This window comes from Bos indicus x Bos taurus, chromosome 2, assembly GCF_003369695.1.
Source record: "Bos indicus x Bos taurus breed Angus x Brahman F1 hybrid chromosome 2, Bos_hybrid_MaternalHap_v2.0, whole genome shotgun sequence".
NCBI lineage: Eukaryota > Metazoa > Chordata > Mammalia > Artiodactyla > Bovidae > Bos > Bos indicus x Bos taurus.
The window spans coordinates 43489459-43507966 of NC_040077.1; the positions used below are offsets into that span (position 1 = coordinate 43489459).

An 18508-nucleotide genomic window follows, 5' to 3' on the forward strand; every position below is an offset into this window, starting at 1 on the left:
ACAAGGCATAGAGAGTGACAGTGTAAGATGGGGAAAGCAGACAGATGACAGTTCTAAGGGTTTCATTATGAGCCTTAAATGACAGCTTCAGAGGAAAAACAGGTAAGTTTTCTCTGCAACTCCAAGCCTGAAACGAAAGCAAGTTTCAAAAGCTGTCAACTACTTTCCGAGAGTCAATGACAGAAATGCTCCACAAAAGAGGCTAGAGACCTTCCCTCTCCTTGAATTAAGCTAGTTAAAAATTTTTAAGGAAGCCATGATTAATATTAACCGCTTTCAGAAGTCTCACAGGTGCGGACTAAGAGTTGAAAACTGAATTGACAGGTTTGTCTCCAACAGCTCAGCTGAGCAGAACTTTGACATTTTCTATTCAAAAACTATCAAACAGGAAAAAAAGATGATTCATTTACATAAGCCTACTAATGAGCCAAAGAAATTTTTGAAAAGCACCCCAGTAAGTCACTTGCATCAACATACCTGACTGTGCAAAATCTGGTTTGCTCCTACTACTTTTAAAGAATGTTTTTTCTAAGGACTGTCTGCTTTCCTCACCCTGGAAAACAACAGTTCAGCAATGGAAGATAGCCTAATTCAGTTTTGAATGCAAAAACAATGTTCAGATTTTGCTGTTAGTAAGCCTAATTTCAGCTTCTAAAATACACTTTTAAAAGGTGCTGCACTCTGTCATAACTCCAGCCCAAGGTCTCACAGAATCTGGGGCTGCTTCAAACAACCACATGACTAGTCTGACCCAAGAATCTGTAGTCTTTTTAGTCTAAACCCAAAGTTCTCTCCCTTCCTCTGCCCTTCTGAATTTATTTTAACCTCAGGTTTGTATTTCGTTAGTGGAATCACTTGTCTGTTTTATATTAGAGAGATAGTTATTTCTAATAAAGCAGTGGCTATTAGTGTAAAACAAAGAAATCTAAGTTTTAAAAAAGAAAAGGTGTTATGAAGGGAATGAATCATCCTTTGCTAAATTATATTTAAATGCAGAAGTGACTGCAGAAGATAGATTGACCAAAGCCAACTATTCTTTAAGGCACATGGGACAGGTCATTCACACAGGCACATATTTCCGCATCACTTCCAAATAAAGTTTAATGATTCCAGCAAGCAGACCAAACTTACACATTTAATGGTACTTCCTAGGCGTAAAGTAACAGAGCAGGTTCCTCCCTTTTATTTATTAATCCATAACATCAGCTATACCGTAATAAGACTTTCTAAGAAGGAGACATTGTCCTTACTAACATTATTTGCAGAAACCAGTAAACATTGATTATAATATCCTACTTACTAAACATTAACACAAAAGACTTGTATTTGTTGTAGTATGTGGTTAATCTCAAATACATTTTCTGAATCAACATTTGAAATGTATTTAATATGAAAAAGCACATGGATACTTACCAATATTCAAGGAGTTTAGAAAGCATACAAAGATGTCAATAAGTAAAATCGATATAGTTAAAATAAGTAAAAATTTATTAATGTTATTCTGTGCTTAAAAAAAGTTGAACTTTTTTCCTAAGGTGAACGATAGTTAATATAAAATTAATTTTTCTCTGATTTTTTATTTATATAAAAACAGAATTAAAGGCAACATTTGAACTTGTGTTAAAACACCACCATAACCAGTAACAACAACCAACCATAGTATTGACCGTTTAAGGAGACCTATGATATTATTTACATCAACCTTTCCTGATACCGATGAGAAAAATGATGACCCAAGATGTTACATCTACAGAGCAAGTAGACATTAAGAGATGAGACCAGACCCCCAAGTCTCCTCCCTGGAATTCAGGGCAGTCACTTTCTACAGGTTGCTTCTCAACCTGACTCATCCATCAAGTGATCACATGAAAAAGCTACTGCCCACAGCCATATGTGCTAATGAATTCCCTGTCGGAGGTTCCTATTCTGTCATCCCAACAGAGAACAGAGTTTTCTGTCCTGGCTCTTAAAAGATATCTTTACCCTATCCCTCCAATAATTATGCCACCATACAGAATTAAGGCTTAGGTGGCTAAGAAGAGCAGTATCTGAGCATTTTCAGAACACAGTGGCTGATCCACTCTGTAAGCAAAGTTTTCTTTTTAAATCTTTATCCTCAATCACTTACGAGGCAAGGAAGGATTTTTTTTTTTAACTTAGTAATAAATTTTCTCTGTATTTTGGAATTCTCATTCAAAAAAAATTCTCCCCTATTAAGTAAATGCACACCTGATAAACGTCACAACTCTACCTCAGCAGAAATTAAGTATTTGCAAACAACCAAGAATCACTTTAAGTCCCCAAGGCTAGATTCTAGGGACTGTGTCATGGGTCAGCATGTACATTAACCTACTCTTCAGCATGCACATTTTGTAGAATTTGACCATTTATGTCATGAGATATTTATTTGCTTTAATTATCACCTGAGTAATTTTCCACCTTTTACCTTTTTGAACATGTTTTAAAGCCAGCTCCAATGGACAATATCAATACTCTCCAAAGAACACATCCACGTGGAGCTGGTTTTAATAGATCCCCAAGTTGGCTCTAAAACACCAAAAGAATTAGCACTAACAATTTACTACATGTGAACTTTCTACAAGCACTCCCAGATTGAATAAGCAACCTTAAAGGACTGGCCTCTGGTGCTCTATCAACCACAGGAAATCAAACCAAACCTTGTGTTTAAGGCTCAAAATTGGTTTTCCCAAGCAACTATTGTTTATGCTAAACTCTATAAAATGCTAAGGGAAAATGAAAGATCAAGATGTTGCTTCAGCCACCATCTAGTTTAGGAAGCAAGAGATTTTACGGATAGCCTCTGTGTTAAGATGTTCTCTGTTCACACCTCAGCCCACCCCTTCTGCTGCATGCACGTTCTAACGTGTAAAATGAACTCAATAAGCATACACACACCTGCACTTCACAGTACGCTGAGGTGATAATAGGCACACCTCAAACGAGAGCACTTTCTCGAAAATCATGATCCTGAAAACCCTCATACAATCTTTTCTCAATCAAGCCATTATTTGACCAAGTTAATACAGACCGAATCATGGTAACTGTCTTTAGGCATATGAACGTTGTTTGAATGAGGCTCTAATTCAAGAAGTATAAAAGGAAAGGACAAATTGTGGGGTAAGTATCAGAAGGTGACATGCAATGAACATAACTGAACATGAAATGTTACTAATGCAGATGTTTTTTAAATTTATTTCTAATTGGTGGATAATTGCCCTACAGTGTTGCATTGGTTTCTGCCACACAATAGTGTGAATCAGCTATATATATACACACATCCCCTCCCTCCCCCCATCCCACCCCTCTAGGTTGTCACAGAGCACTGAACTGAACTCCCTGTGTTATACAGCAGCCTCCCACTAGTTATCTATTTTACACAAGGGAGTGTGTCTATCTCAATGCTACTCTCTCAATTGTCCTCTCCTCTCCTTTCCCCATTATGTACACAAGTCCACTCCCTATGTCTGTGTCTCTATTCCTGCCCTGTAAATAGGTTCATCAGAAACAGTTTTCTAGATTCCATATGTATGTGTCTAACACAGATTTCGGAGAAGGCGATGGCACCCCACTCCAGCACTCTTGCCTAGAAAATCCCATGGACGGAGGAGCCTGGTAGGCTGCAGTCCATGGGGTCGCGAAGAGTCAGACACGACTGAGTGACTTCACTTTCACTTTTCACTTTCATGCATTGGAGAAGGAAATGGCAACCCACTCCAGTGTTCTTGCCTGGAGAATCCCAGGGACGGGGGAGCCTGGTGGGCTGCCGTCTCTGGGGTCACACAGAGTCGGACACAACTGAAGCGACTTAGCAGCAACACAGATTTAAAACACACCATCTCACAAATCTGAATAACAGAATCACAAGACACTTCCATTCATCTTTATCTATATTTAAAATTTTCTACAATGGATGTACAGTATTCTCCAAATAAAGAAAAAGTTGCACCAAAAAAAAACCTCTCACAGATGGTCTAGGTTTACATTCATCTGAAGACAGAAGGCTAACTAGATCATAAGATGATAACACTTTCCCTACTTTAATCATCCCACGGAATAATATTTCCCAAAGGCCTCTTGAGTGGAGAGCTGGTCTGTAAACAGACAGCCAAGCTGAGGGTTTCTGTGAAGAGGCTAAATTCTACCACAACACATGCAGCAAAAGACCCAAGTATCATCAGAATAGCTAAGCTTTGCAAATCCTATTCCCTGGTCCCACACACACCCACCTGGATGCCAATAAAAACAGAATGCCATGATTAAGTTTCCAGAGAAAACTGATGAGGGTGATTGATTAGAGCCACACACCTCTACCAAGCATATGAGTCACACAGATTCACTTAGGTAGGCCTGGAAGATCACAGCAAGAATCTATCACCAATTAAAAATGCAAGCAACTCACATGAAATTAGTCATCACAGTGAAACACTGCATGCACGAGGTGCTCCTGCCTGGTCAGGTTAACACAAGGAAATATGATGCAATGTATTATCTTTAAAAGGGTAGATAAGGGCACATCCGGTTCTATGCCACAGCCCTTGAGGCTAACCTATCTGCATCTTTCACAAACACTGATCATCCCACTTTGGCTATTTGAATAAACTTTCCACAAAGACCTAAGTTTTATAAGGATGACATCACTGCCTCAGTAGAAGATATGGGTGCTTCTGTGGAAAACTAATATCCTTGGCATGTGCTTTGTTACAGAATTACATATAGCAAAACAAGTACTACGATATTTTCTTCATGGAGTTATTATGAAACATATAAAACGGGGCCACGTTGGAGACTGCCCCAGTGCATTGTGATTTATGAAAAAGGCCCCAGTGGGAGGCAGTACTAGCTTCCCTATGGTCTCCTATGGATAACTGAGGCAGATAAGCTCAAGTCTTGCCCCATGTAATATCTTGAATGACTCTAGATTTTTTCAGCAGTAAATGGTACATGTTCCCTTAACTGAGATTTGAAATTGGCTTCCTCATTGCTGCTGCTGCTGCTGCTGCTAAGTCGATTCAGTTGTGTCCGACCCATAGATGGCAGGCCACCAGGCTCCCCTGTCCCTGGGACTCACTAGTAGCTCCCAAACCTCAAGGTACATCCAGCTTAATGTAGGAGGAGGAAGAGAAAGCAGAAGGAAGAAAGCTGGCAGCTCCATTCTGCCCCTCCTCCACTGCCTACCAGGCTGGTGGTTTACACTCTGATTATGGGAACTAATGGTTTTTGAGGCTACTGTGGATCTAGAGAAAGAGGAAGGGGAAACAGCACAAGTTAAAATGTCACAAAGCTAGCTATTCTTACTGAGATTCAGTTGTTTTTCCTAAATCGATGTTTCCCAGATTGCTATAAGACTTTACTCTCTAGAGTTCTGAAAAAGTTGACTCTGGCTTATTTTGCTGGTTTTCTCATTGCTTTCATGGGTCCTGTACTTCACCATTTTCACTGACATCTCATAACATTTAGAGAATCCTGAGAGCCTATTCATTCTGAATACATGTAACAAGTCCTTCAAGTTCAAAGGAACAGTCAAATAAGATTCTGCAAGAATTACATTTCTCTGGTGACTTGGAGCTGGTTCTCTAAGACGTCAGGATCAGAGAACTATCGAATGGAAAAACAAGGGCGTTCCATATGTATAGAGGGGCTGTGACCCAATGCCTAGACCATGAGGTTAGGGGACTAAATGCCTTCCTGACTACCCTTCCTCCTCCAGACAGGCAAGCAAGAGTTTTGAGATTCTAGGTCTGTGGACACGAAAGAGGGGTTTTCCAGAGGCAGAAAACAACCCCAAGCCCAACTTTTGGAGCTCCTGTCCTTTGTAGAAAAGATAATGGAGAAGGGATATTTAGGGCTGTTTTTTGAGGTCTCAAGAATTTTAAGGAAATCCTGCTTTTTGAGAGGTCATTCTGACAAGAACACCACCAAATTTCTCCAGCACTCTTCTCCATCGACTGTGAGAATTGCCTGCTCTCTTGTCAAGCACTGAATGAAAACTAAACATTATCCTCACATTAAAAGATAGTAAGACACTATCTTGGAAGAACCGCCAGTAATATTCACCGAGTTCTATGTGTGTGGAGAGAAACATGTGCCCAAACTGATTTAAGATCAAAACAAAAGAAAAATAACTAATACAATTATGTAAAGTTTAAAAATAAAATAAAATTTAAAAAAAAAAGAAAAATGACTCTAACCGACTGTATTAATTTATGCACCAATGCTTTATAAGTTACATGAAATAATAATAAATGTGGAAGTTACAGTCATTGCTAGTAGGAGTAAAACGCATAAAAAATTTAAGCAACTGTCACAAATAAATATCTTTTAAGAAACCTATACAATGTGCCCTGTTTAGTACTATACTGACAGCTGTGCCGCCTACTTCACACGTGGCAATCCATCTGTGCAGGAGCTGGTAGTGAGCACGTTGATTCACACAGCACTGGCAGCAGGTGCTATGCAGAAGAAGCTATCTCTGCTTTGAAAGACTGTTAGAATGACTGATGAGCGAGAGCCAACAGTTAATTTCTAATAAATGACAAGGCAACTCAAACCTTGATTTCTAAGTCCAGAAAGCAAAAAGAATGTCAAGGTCAGCAGACAAAACCTGGGGAAGTAGCTCTCTTGAATCTACTTGACCACAGAGTAGATACACAGGAATTTCTATTACGAAGTATGTATTCAAGCCTGAACTATATACAGCGTTCACTAGAGTTCTGGTTATAACCATGTCTTGCTGCCCTTAAACCACAACTCACTGTTCAGTTCAGTTCAGTTGCTCAGTCGTGCCTGACTCTTTGCGACACCATGAATCGCAGCACGCTAGGCCTCCCTGTCCATCACTAACTCCCGGAATTCACTCAAACTCACGTCTATCGAGTCGGAGATGCCATCCAGCCATCTCATCCTCTGTCGTCCCCTTCTCCTCCTGCCCCCACTCCCTCCCAGCATCAGGGTCTTTTCAAACGAGTCAGCTGTTCGCATGAGGTGGCCAAAGTATTGGAATTTAAGCTTTAGCATCAGTCCTTCCAAAGAACACCCAGGACTGAACTCCTTTAGGATGGACTGGTTGGATCTCCTTGCAGTCCAAGGGACTCTCAAGAGTCTTCTCCAACACCACAGTTCAAAAGCATCAATTCTTTGGCGTTCAGCTTTCTTCACAGTCCAACTCTCACATCCATACATGACTGCTGGAAAAACCATAGCCTTGACTATATGGACCTTTGTTGGCAAAGTAATGTCTCTGCTTTTGAATACGCTATCTAGGTTGGTCATAACTTTCCTTCCAAGGAGTAAGCATCTTTTAATTTCATGGCTGAAATCACCAGTGATTTTGGAGCCACAAAAAATAAAGTCAGCCACTGTTTCTACCGTTTTCCCATCTATTTCCCATGAAGCGATGGGACCAGATGCCATGATCTTCATTTTCTGAATGTTGAGCTTTAAGCCAACTTTTCACTATCCTCTTTCACTTTCATCAAGAGGTTTTTTAGTTCCTCTTCACTTTCTGCCATAAGGGTGGTGTCATCTGCATATCTGAGGTTATTGATATTTCTTCTGGCAATCTTGATTCCAGCTTGTGCTTCCTCCAGCCCAGTGTTTCTCATGATGTCCTCTGCATATAAGTTAAATAAGCAGGGTAACAATATACAGCCTTGACGTACTCCTTTTCCTATTTGGAACCAGTCTGTTGTTCCATGTCCAGTTCTAACTGCTGCTTCCTGACCTGTATACAGGTTTCTCAAGAGGCAGGTCAGGTGGTCTGGTATTCCCATCTCTTGAAGAATTTTCCCCAGTTTATTGTGATCCACACAGTCAAAGGCTTTGGCATAGTCAATAAAGCAGAAATAGATGTTTTTCTGGAACTCTTGCTTTTTCGATGATCCAGCGGATGTTGGCAATTTGGTCTCTGGTTCCTCTGGCTTTTCTAAACCCAGCTTGAACATCTGGTATTTCAGGGTTCACGAATTGCTGAAGCCTGGCTTGGAGAATTTTAAGCATTACTTTACTAGCATGTAAGATGAGTGCAACTGTGTTCTTTGGCATTGCCTTTCTTTGGGATTGGAATGAAAACTGACCTTTTCCAGTCCTGTGGCCACTGCTCAGTTTTCCAAATTTGCTGGCATGTTGAGTGCAGCACTTTCACAGCATCATCTTTCCGGATTTGAAATAGGTCAACTGGAATTCCATCACCTCCACTAGCTTTGTTCGTAGTGATGCTTTCTAAGGCCCACTTGATTTCACCTTCCAGGATGTCTGGCTCTAGGTGAGTGATCACACCATCGTGATTATCTTGGTCATAAAGATCTTTTTTGTACAGTTCTTCTGTGTATTCTTGCCACCTCTTCTTAATATCTTCTGCTTCTGTTAGGTCCATACCATTTCTGTCCTTTATCGAGCCCATCTTTGCATGAAATGTTCCCTTGGTAGCTCTAATTTTCTTGAAGAGATCTCTAGTCTTCCCCATTCTGTTTTCTTCCTCTATTTCTTTGCATTGATCACTGAGGTAGGCTTTCTTATCTCTTCTTGCTATTCTTTGGAACTCTGCATTCAGATGCGTATATCTTTCCTTTTCTCCTTTGCTTTCACTTCTCTTCTTCTCACAGCTATTTGGCCTCCTCAGACAGCCATTTTGCTTTTTTGCATGTCTTTTCCATGGGGATGGTCTTGATCCCTGTCTCCTGTACAATGTCACGAACCTCCATCCATAGTTCATCAGGCACTCTGTCTATCAGATCTAGTCCCTTAAATCTATTTCTCACTTCCACTGTATAATCACAAGGGATTTGATTTAGGTCATACCTGAATGGTCTAGTGGTTTTCCCTACTTTCTTCAATTTAAGTCTGAATTTAGCAATAAGGAGTTCATGATCTGAGCCACAGTCAGCTCTCAGTCTTGTTTCTGCTGACTGTATAGAGCTTCTCCATCTTTGGCTGCAAAGAATATAATCAATCTGATTTCAATGTTGACCATCTGGTGATGTCCATGTGTAGAATCTTCTTTTGTGTTGTTGGAAGAGGGTGTCTGCTGTGACCAGTGCATTCTCTTGGCAAAATGAGAGAGCATCAGAAGACATACTGAAACCATAATCTGATCACACGGACCACAACTCACTGTAAGGGAGTCTAAAAAAAAAGCTACAGTAATTCTGAACGAGTTGCTCAGGTTGAAGAATGTAACAGACCAGTGAGACTACATCAATCTAAAAAGCACAGTAAAAGAGTGAAAAGATAACCTATGGAATGGGAGAAAATAATTTACAAACCAGATATGTAATAAGGGGTTAATATCCAGAATATACAAGAAACCCCCACAAATCAATTGTGGCAAAGTTCCTTTTGCCATAATTTAATTTGCCTTTTGGCAAATTTAATTGGGCAAAGTTATCTTTTGCCCAATTAAAGATTGGGCAAAAGGAACTTGAAAAGACATTTCTCCAAAGAATACACACAAATGGCTAACAGGTACATTTAAAATGCTCACTAATTAACAGGAAAATGCAAATCAAAACCACAATGAGAAAGCACCTCATACTGACTTTCAGAATGGGCATTATCAAAAAAGACAAAAAAACAAGTGTTAACAAGAATAAATTAGAGCCCATGTACACTGTGGGTGGGAACGCAAGTTGCACAAGCATTATGGAAAACAGTATGGAGGTTTCTCAAACAAAAATAGAACTCCTCCATGTAATGCTCCAGCAATCCCACTTCTGGATGTTTATCTAAAAGAACTGAAAACAAGATCTTAAAGAGGTATCTGCACTCACATTCCTAGCAGCATTATTCACAGAAGCCAAGATCTAGAAACAACCTAAATGCCCATCAACAGATAAGTGGATAAATATGGATAAAATATGGTTTTAAAAAATAATAATGAGGTGGTGTGACAGAAGTGTTACCTGATATGGTACTAATCACTGCAATGTATAAACATACAAAAGCAACACACTGTATAAGTTACACAACAATTATATCTCAACAAAAAATTAACTTATATATTCACACAGACACACAATATCAAAGTCCTGACAAAACAAAGAAAGGGTTGTGAATTCCCTGGCAGTCTAGCGGTTGGGACTCGGTGCATTCACTGCCGTGGCGAGAGTTCAGTCCCTGGTTGGGAAACTAAGAGAGGGTAAGGTGGGTGGGATGAATTGGAAGACTGGGACTGGCATATATGCACTAATATGTATAAAATAGACAACTCATGAAAACCTACTGTAGAGCACAGGGAACTGTACTCAGTGCTCTGTGGGGACGTAAACGGGAAAGAAATTTAAAAAAAGAGAATATATGTAAACACACAGCTCATTGACTCTGCTGCACAGCAGAAACTAACACAACACTGCAAAGCAGCTATACTTCAATTAAAAAAAAAAGAAAGGGTAAGGAATGGTTCCAAGTGAAAGGATATTACACAGACACAACTAAGCACAATACATGATCCCTGTGTTGGATTCTGGACAGAGTTTGAAAAAATGTTATGAAATAGACTGGAATAACTAAACAGACTGAACTAAAAATGTGCCAGTATGTAAAAGTTCTGATTTTAAGAATTACACCATGGTTATCTAAGAGCATGTCTTTGTTCTTAGGGTATCTACCCAAAAATAATTAGGTATAAAAGGGCATGATTCTGTAACTTGTTCTCAAATGGTTAAAAAGTGTGTACGTTTACAAAGTAAATTCGCAAATGGTAGAGTGGACAAAATGTTAAAACAATTGCTGAATCTGTGTAAAGAGCATGAGGAGGAATCATTGTACTATTGTTGCCTTTTTTTCAGTTTTCAATGATATCAAATTAAAAGCACAGAAATAAAAAGAAGAAAATTATGGTAGATACATACACTGGAATATTATTCAGCTTTCAATTAAAGGAAATCTTGCAATATGTTGTAACATGGATGAATCTTGAGGACATTACACTATGTGAAAAGAGCCAGTCGCGGAAGGACAAATGCTGTATCATTCTATTTATACGAGATACCTGAAATAGTCAAACTCACTGAAGTGGGGAGTAGAATGGTGGCTGCCAGGGCCTTAAGATAGGGCAGAATGGGGAATTGCTAATAACTAGTATAAAGTTTAGGTTATGCAAGGTAAGTGAGTTCTAGAGATCTGCTGAATGATATCTTGCCTACAGTCAGTGACACTGTACCATACACTTAAACATTGTTGAGAAGGTAGATCTCATGGTAAGGGTTCTTAGCATCATAAATAAATAAATAAAAGCAGTATTCTTTTAAAAAATAGCAATGGGTGATAACATAAGAATTAATTATAAGAAATGTGTCAATGATAATTCTAGGTGTACAGGAGAAGACCCACTCCTGATCAAAAGCTACATGTAATCAAATCCTGAATTTCTTTCAAGATCTACATCTGCAAAGCACCAAAATTAAATGGAAACTGCTATTTAACCAGTGGTGCCTTGAAGAAAAAAAAAGTCTGATCACCCATCTATTGTCTTGAAATATATTTATTTCTAGACATATTCTTACATGTGAGTTTGTACATGTCTGCCTCTCCCTTTGAGCTCCTATTATCCAAGAACAGTACGTTACTGCAGAACCTTAAAATGGAATGTTCCCTGAACTGACCTAACCAGGCCTTCCCAGAGTCCATCAAGAAGGTTTTTGAAAATATTCTGTGACGTCTCCATGCCAACTTTTGTGAGGTTTGTAATATGTAGATGCTATTGGTAATAGAAAAAGACTAGGTATATTTTATTCTTCTTACAAAAGTATCTTCAAGTAACCGAACTACTCAGATATTAAACTAAATAAACCTATAAATAAAGACTACAATCAGAACTCCCTTGGAAGCTAATGTTAGTATTCAGTCCAATCGGAATGCAATGCCATCTGAGTATATCACATCATTTGGCATAACTGTACTAGTCTTTTATGGTTCCAAGGTCTGGACTAATAGAACTTTACTAAGATTTGGGGTTTTAGGTTTCTTCTCCCTGACTATTCAGACATGACATCACCTGGGCATATTTTTTCTATCAATTAAACTCATAAAATATTAATACTTGATGCTAAAAAAAAAAATGAACCAAGCACTTTTCTGTCTCTAAAGCCAAAAGAAACAGAGCTGAAAGAGTAGAACCCAGATAGTTTGAAGTGGGAGTGAAGCAGGTGGGGGAAACAGACAAAGACAGAAACAGAGATATGTGTGGGGGGGTGTTGGTTACACAAAACTCCTAATGAACATTTTTTTCTATTGAGTTGTTGAAATGTTCTGTTCACCTAATTCTTCTATCAGAGGACCAGGTGATAGCTAGAACAGAACCTGTAAGGTCTCATTTACATGCATTTTGAATGGAACACCTGAATCAACAGGCTCCATCAAATGAATGAAGGGCCATTAGTTTGAATTTTCTGTTTTTCAATTATATTCCTTTTGTAAAAGGCATTTGCTATGGAGTGGCTAATTAGGATATGACTCTATGGGAAAAGTGTCCAAGGAAACTAATGCTTGTGACTTTTCAATGGAAATATTTCTATGTTCATCAATATTTGGCCCCTCTTTTCATAAACCTTCAATAAATCATTGTCAGTGTGTCAAAATGACAATTCCACAGCCTGGTCTTCAACACAGTACATCAGTTCAGTTTAATCACTCAGTCGTGTCTGACTCTTTGTGACCCCACAGACCTCAGCACACCAGGCCTCCCTGTTCTTCACCAACTCCTGGAACTTACTCAAACTCATGTCCATTGAGTCAGTGATGCCATCCAACCGTTTTATCGTCTGTCGTCCCCTTCTCCTCCTGCCCTCAATCTTTCCCAGCATCAAGGTCTTTTCAAATGAGTCAGCTCTTTGCATCAGGTGGCCAAAGTATGGGAGTTTCAGCTTCAACATCAGTTCTTCCAATGAACATTCAGGACTGATTTCCTTTAGGATGGACTAGTTGGATCTCCTTGCAGTCCAAGGGACTCTCAAGAGTCTTCTCCAACACCACAGTTCAAAAGCATCAATTCTTCGGTGCTCAGTTTTGTTTATAGTCCAACTCTCACATCCGTATATGTACATAACACAGTACATAACCTGGCTCTCCATGACTTCTAGCCAGACTTATCTGTTGACTGTTTCCTGAACAAACCATGCAGTCTCACAGCTGACTACTGCTCCTCCAGCTCTCCCTTCCTCCCCTGGCTGCTACCTTCTCCTCCCAACCTTCCTCACATGCCACATGCAGACCAAGTTATGACTCTTCTCTAGGTTTGGTTGTTCACTCTAGTCTCTAAGGTTCCATATAATTAGTTCTGTTTATACACAAGTGATACCAACATGTGTTAGTAGGAGCATGAACACACACACACTCTTCTCAATCAAATCGTATATAAAGACACTGACATAGTAGAAAGAAGTTAGAAGACTAGGATTATAAATCCTGGCACTATCACTTACTACCTATGGGTAACTTCTCTGAGCCTTCTTGTCTGTAAAATGGAGCTAATAATTCTCAAACACTTCCCTACAATTTTATGAAGATATAATGATGCAAGTATGAAAAATTCATTTATCAAGAATGAATATATTATGTACAAATATATTATTCCCCGTGTCATTCTGTATCCTCAATATTTAGCAATGCACCCTTCACATATTATGGATGCAATCTGTCTTGCAGATGAAGGTGACAGAATGTAGCTGGAGCAATTTGCTAAGTCACCTTCAGTATTTTTTTCAATCTTATACAGTTAACATTTATTGACTACACACTACCGTGCCAGGTTCTTTACAGGAACTGTTAATCTCACAACCTATGAGGCAGGTCCTAAATCTGATCTGAGAATCTGTGAGACAGATCCCCAATAATGCACTGGTCAAGTAGGCTTGTTTTTCCATTTCCACATAGCCTCTTTCAGTCAATTTTCTTTTTTTTTTTAAATAAGAGGATTTTATTGATGGCATTTTTATTGTCTTAATAATAAAACAAAATATGAAGCTCAAAACTGATCACCTGGCCCTTTCTCTTCTTATCACCTCCCAGCTCAAAATGCTTGCATCTCTTAATAGCCAGGATCCTCTTCGATCTACATTTGGGCTCAGCACATTCAAGCCTCAGTACAATCTTCTTTGTAGTTTTAGCCTTTTTCCGGAAAACTGGCTTAGTCTGCCCACCATAACCACTCTGTTTCCCGTCATAACGCCGCTTTCCCTGGGCATACAGAGAATCCTTGCCCTTCTTGTACTGTGTCACTTTGTGGGGCTGGTGCTTCCCACACTTCTTACACAAAGTCCAGTGGGTTTTTGGAACGTCCACCATGTTTGCGAGACTGATACCAGCACAGAAAGAAAGCTCAGTCGATTTTCTATTGGATAAAAGACCCAATAAAGAAGTGGAACAAGGGAAGAAAACCTCACAGTGGAAAATGCCTGACATGTGCCAGTGTGGTGCACCCACAAGCTATAATTACAACTGTCACCATTTCTACTAGCAAGGTCATTAAAATCAGTTTCGAGCTGAAAATCTGGAATGTACACTCTTAACCCAAGTACATTTTTCTCTTTTTACAACACCCAATAAAAAAGAAATGCAAAAATCTGAAACGCAACAGCCTAACACTTCGAACTTGTTTCTGCCTACAAATGTGCTGAAAAGGAAAAGTGACAATTTGTAGTTACAGTTTATTTTTGGAAAGTCTAGGAATTTACAAAGTCTTTCTTCTATAAATGGGTACTGCATTTTCTGCAACTTTAGATCTTCAGGTCAACTGTCTAGCAGGTTAAGGGGCATCTTCAACATTTCCCCTTCCTCAGAAATAAAACTCAGGTATTGGCTATAATGATCATCCATTATCCTTTTTGCTTCTATTCCTTTTCAGCATTTTCTCTCCTAAAGTAACCGTTACTGAAAATTTTAACCAACATCTGCCATCTCATCTGGTGAACAGAAAAACTTCAAACCTTGAGAATAACTGTTTAAATATACTTTTCTTTCTAACTTTTCCCCTTCAAGTTGGCAGATAAGGTAAATTCTTCAAGATCCTTCCACAGGGAAAACTTAGAATAAATAAAGTTAAGGGAAAGGAATACATGTAGAATAAAATATAGATTACAAGTCTCAGTCATGAACTACAGAAGATCTGAGTTGATTTTATATAATTTGGGGGGAGAAGAAGGAAGAGAATAATGATCATTTCAGAAATTACATTCTTAATTTACAGAAGTTGGAAAATGAACAAAACTGAGTTCAGTCTCCTTGTTGAGAATCAAGATACAAGTGTTTTAGCTTCTAACTATAAAACTCAAGTATATTTTTCATGTGCTACTATAATGAAGATTATGGCATCCGGTCCCATCACTCCATGGGAAATAGATGGGGAAACAGTGGAAACAGCGTCAGACTTTATTTTTCTGGGCTCCAAAATCACTACAGATGGTGACTGCAGCCATGAAATTAAAAGACGCTTACTCCTTGGAAGGAAAGTTATGACCAACCTAGATAGCATATTCAAAAGCAGAGACATTACTTTGCCAACAAAGGTCTGTCTAGTCAAGGCTATGGTTCTTCCTGTGGTCATGTATGGTTGTGAGAGTTGGACTGTGAAGAAGGCTGAGCACCGAAGAATTGATGCTTTTGAACTGTGGTGTTGGAGAAGACTCTTGAGAGTCCCTTGGACTGCAAGGAGATCCAACCAGTCCATTCTGAAGGAGATCAGCCCTGGGATTTCTTTGGAAGGAATGATGCTAAAGCTGAAACTCCAGTACTTTGGCCACCTCATGCGAAGAGTTGACTCATTGGAAAAGACTCTGATGCTGGGAGGGATTGGGGGCAGGAGGAGAAGGGGATGACAGAGGATGAGATGACTGGATGGCATCATTGACTCGATGGATGTGAGTCTGGGTGAACTCCGGGAGTTGGTGATGGACAGGGAGGCCTGGTGTGCTGCGATTCATGGGGTCGCAAAGAGTTGGACACGACTGAGCGACTGATCTGATCTGATCTGATCTGATAATGGTTTAAGTTAAAAGGTTAGGTGATCTTCTTCGCCCAACAATAAAAATTCAAAGTAAAATGCTACTGCTGAAATAAAAACTCGTAAGAGCTTAAAAGAGCTCATCTCTTTTAAAATATCACTTACTTTATAAGCAAACTGGTACTGAGTTGGTATTTTCATAGCTGTAGATAGGATCACTGTTACAAAGAGATCAGGAAAACTGCTATGAACAGAAGTAATTATTGCAAATGAAAGCCAATGAGCCACGTGGGCCCTTAGCCCATACACATGAAAATCTGTCTGTAGGAATGAGTTAGCTGCTTAGGAAATAAGGTCTTTGAGCTGGGCTTCAAGTGCCTCATCAACAAAGAGTTGGACTAAATGACATGAGATCCTTTCCAGATTCCAGCTTTTCCCCTTTTTACTAATGGTTCAATTCCCCTTCTAATTAATCAGACACAAAGCTTCTGTTTTTTATCACTCTGATGGTCTCTGCTCTATTATCTAAGCTTTGGGTATCTCTCATGTAGATCTAAGCACCAGCTGCCTCAGCAATCTTTCGCTCCAATCAATATCCAGGGCATTTACCAGACCCTACACATCTTGTGTGATTCCCATTCCACTGCCTTCCAAATAAAAGCCAAATTCCAAAATTCCAAGAAAGAAAGGTTTTTTTTTTTTTTTTTTTTTTACCTTTGCAATATTGTATTGGTTTTGCCATATATCAAAATGAATCTGCCACAGGTATACATAAGTGGCTTCTCCCTATCTGATCCATGAGTATATAGTATATGCATTTTATGTCAGTTCTAAAATCATAAAAACAGAAACTTGAAGAATTCATTCATAATCTCCTTTTCAGTAAAAATAGTCACTATCTCCATTCAACAAACCTTCTTTTCAATGTCTTCCCATTTGCAAATGTGTGTGTGTGCTCAGTCATGTCTCACTGTTTGTGACCCCATGGACTGTAGCCCTCCAGGCTCCCTCTGTCCATGGAATTCTCCAGGCAAGAACACTGGAGTGGGTTGCCATTTCCTACTGCAGGGGATCTTCCCAATCCAGGGACCAAACCTGTGTTTCCTGCATCTCCTGCATTGGCAGGCGGATTTTTTATGACTGTGCCTGCTGGGAAGCCTTCATTTCCAAATAGGTGAAAATAAAACTGTATTCATTGAGAACTTTCTTATTCCTGTCTTTCATTTAGGAAACCTTGTTCACGTTTCTACATGATGGTTATCTTCTAATAGTTGTAAAGTACGTAAAATCCAGCACATGAATCAGGTCTCCAGTAGGGCATTTAGCACCTTTGGGTGAAGTAGAAAAAGACACGGTTTCTGGGAAGGCTTAACAAGTCCTCTCCTGCACAGTACAATTTACATAATTCCATTTAGACACCCTGATATTAAAATAGTATATTTACTGAGGGAAAAAATCATTTTGTGAATATATAGGCAGGATCATGTGACATGACAGCTGGGGTCTGGCCACCTCACTTCAGATCCCAGGCAAGTTGCTTAACCGCTAGAGGCCTTGGTTTCCTCAGAATGACAGTATTAACTAGTAGCAGCAGGTATGTATCTCACAGAGGCCTTGTACGCAGTGAACAATCACAGAAGGCTCTTAGGACAGTGCCAGGCACACAGTGGACACTCAACAAATTCTATTTTTCTCCCCAATAAAAATCAATGCTACCAATATCTTTGTGCTCGTTTTTCAGCAATTTTTAAAAATTACTCTGATGAAAAACATTGCCAGGAAAGGATTAAAGATGTGTAAACAAAGATGTAAATTTGAACTCTTCATGTAAATCCACTAAGTACGTGTAAGTGCTAAAAATAGTGATGATGACTTCACAAAATGCCAGTCCATTAAGATAATAATCTCAGGAAAAACAGTAAAATTTGTTCTAGGAAATCTTAGAAAGAAATGTAAGTAGGAGTTAATACATATTAAAGAAAATATGGGGTCATGATTTCCTTTAAGTGGGAAGGTCAGTAAGGGTGACCTGCAAGGCTTTCCCAGTTTGATATGTCTATGACCCAGTCGCCATTAGACAGTCCTGCTGCTGCTACTGCTGCTAAGTCGCTTCAGTCGTATCCGACTCTGTGTGACCCCAGAGACGGCAGCCCACCAGGCTCCCCCGTCCCTGGGATTCTCCAGGCAAGAACACTGGAGTGGGTTGCCATTTCCTCCTCCAAAGCATGAAAGTGAAAAGTGAGAGTGAAGTCGCCCAGTCATGTCTGACTCTTAGCGGCCCCATGGACTGCAGCCTACCAGGCTCCTCCATCCATGGGATTTTCCAGGCAAGAGTACTGGAGTGGGGTGCCATTGCCTTCTCCGATTAGACAGTCCTATCCCACTGCAAAGATCAGAGAACCTCTGTCCCAGAGAGGCAGGATCTTCCCTCTGTCCCAAACAGATCTGATCTCTGATGTAAGATTTTGCTCAGCCCATGTTCGTTCATATTACCTCTACCTGCGACAGCCTTTCCTCACCCTGATAAGCAACTCTGGCCATCACTTAAAGTCCCAG

General features: G+C 39.6%; 2 protein-coding genes across 11 annotated transcripts in view; both read right to left on the bottom strand.

Moving 5' to 3' along the window:
* FMNL2 (formin like 2) overlaps positions 1–18508 on the bottom strand; it is a 332001-nt gene that overhangs the window by 68900 nt on the left and 244593 nt on the right. The window lies entirely within an intron of this gene.
* LOC113904032 (60S ribosomal protein L36a-like) lies at positions 13927–15114 on the bottom strand. Its single transcript, XM_027560661.1, has one exon. The coding sequence runs from the start codon at positions 14413–14415 to the stop codon at positions 13954–13956; it is 462 nt and encodes a 153-aa protein (XP_027416462.1). The 5' UTR covers positions 14416–15114; the 3' UTR covers positions 13927–13953.

Excerpts from the sequence above, each read along its gene's own strand:
- LOC113904032 (XM_027560661.1), bottom strand. The coding sequence starts at position 14,415 with ATGTCAGGCATTTTCCACTGTGAGGTTTTCTTCCCTTGTTCCACTTCT.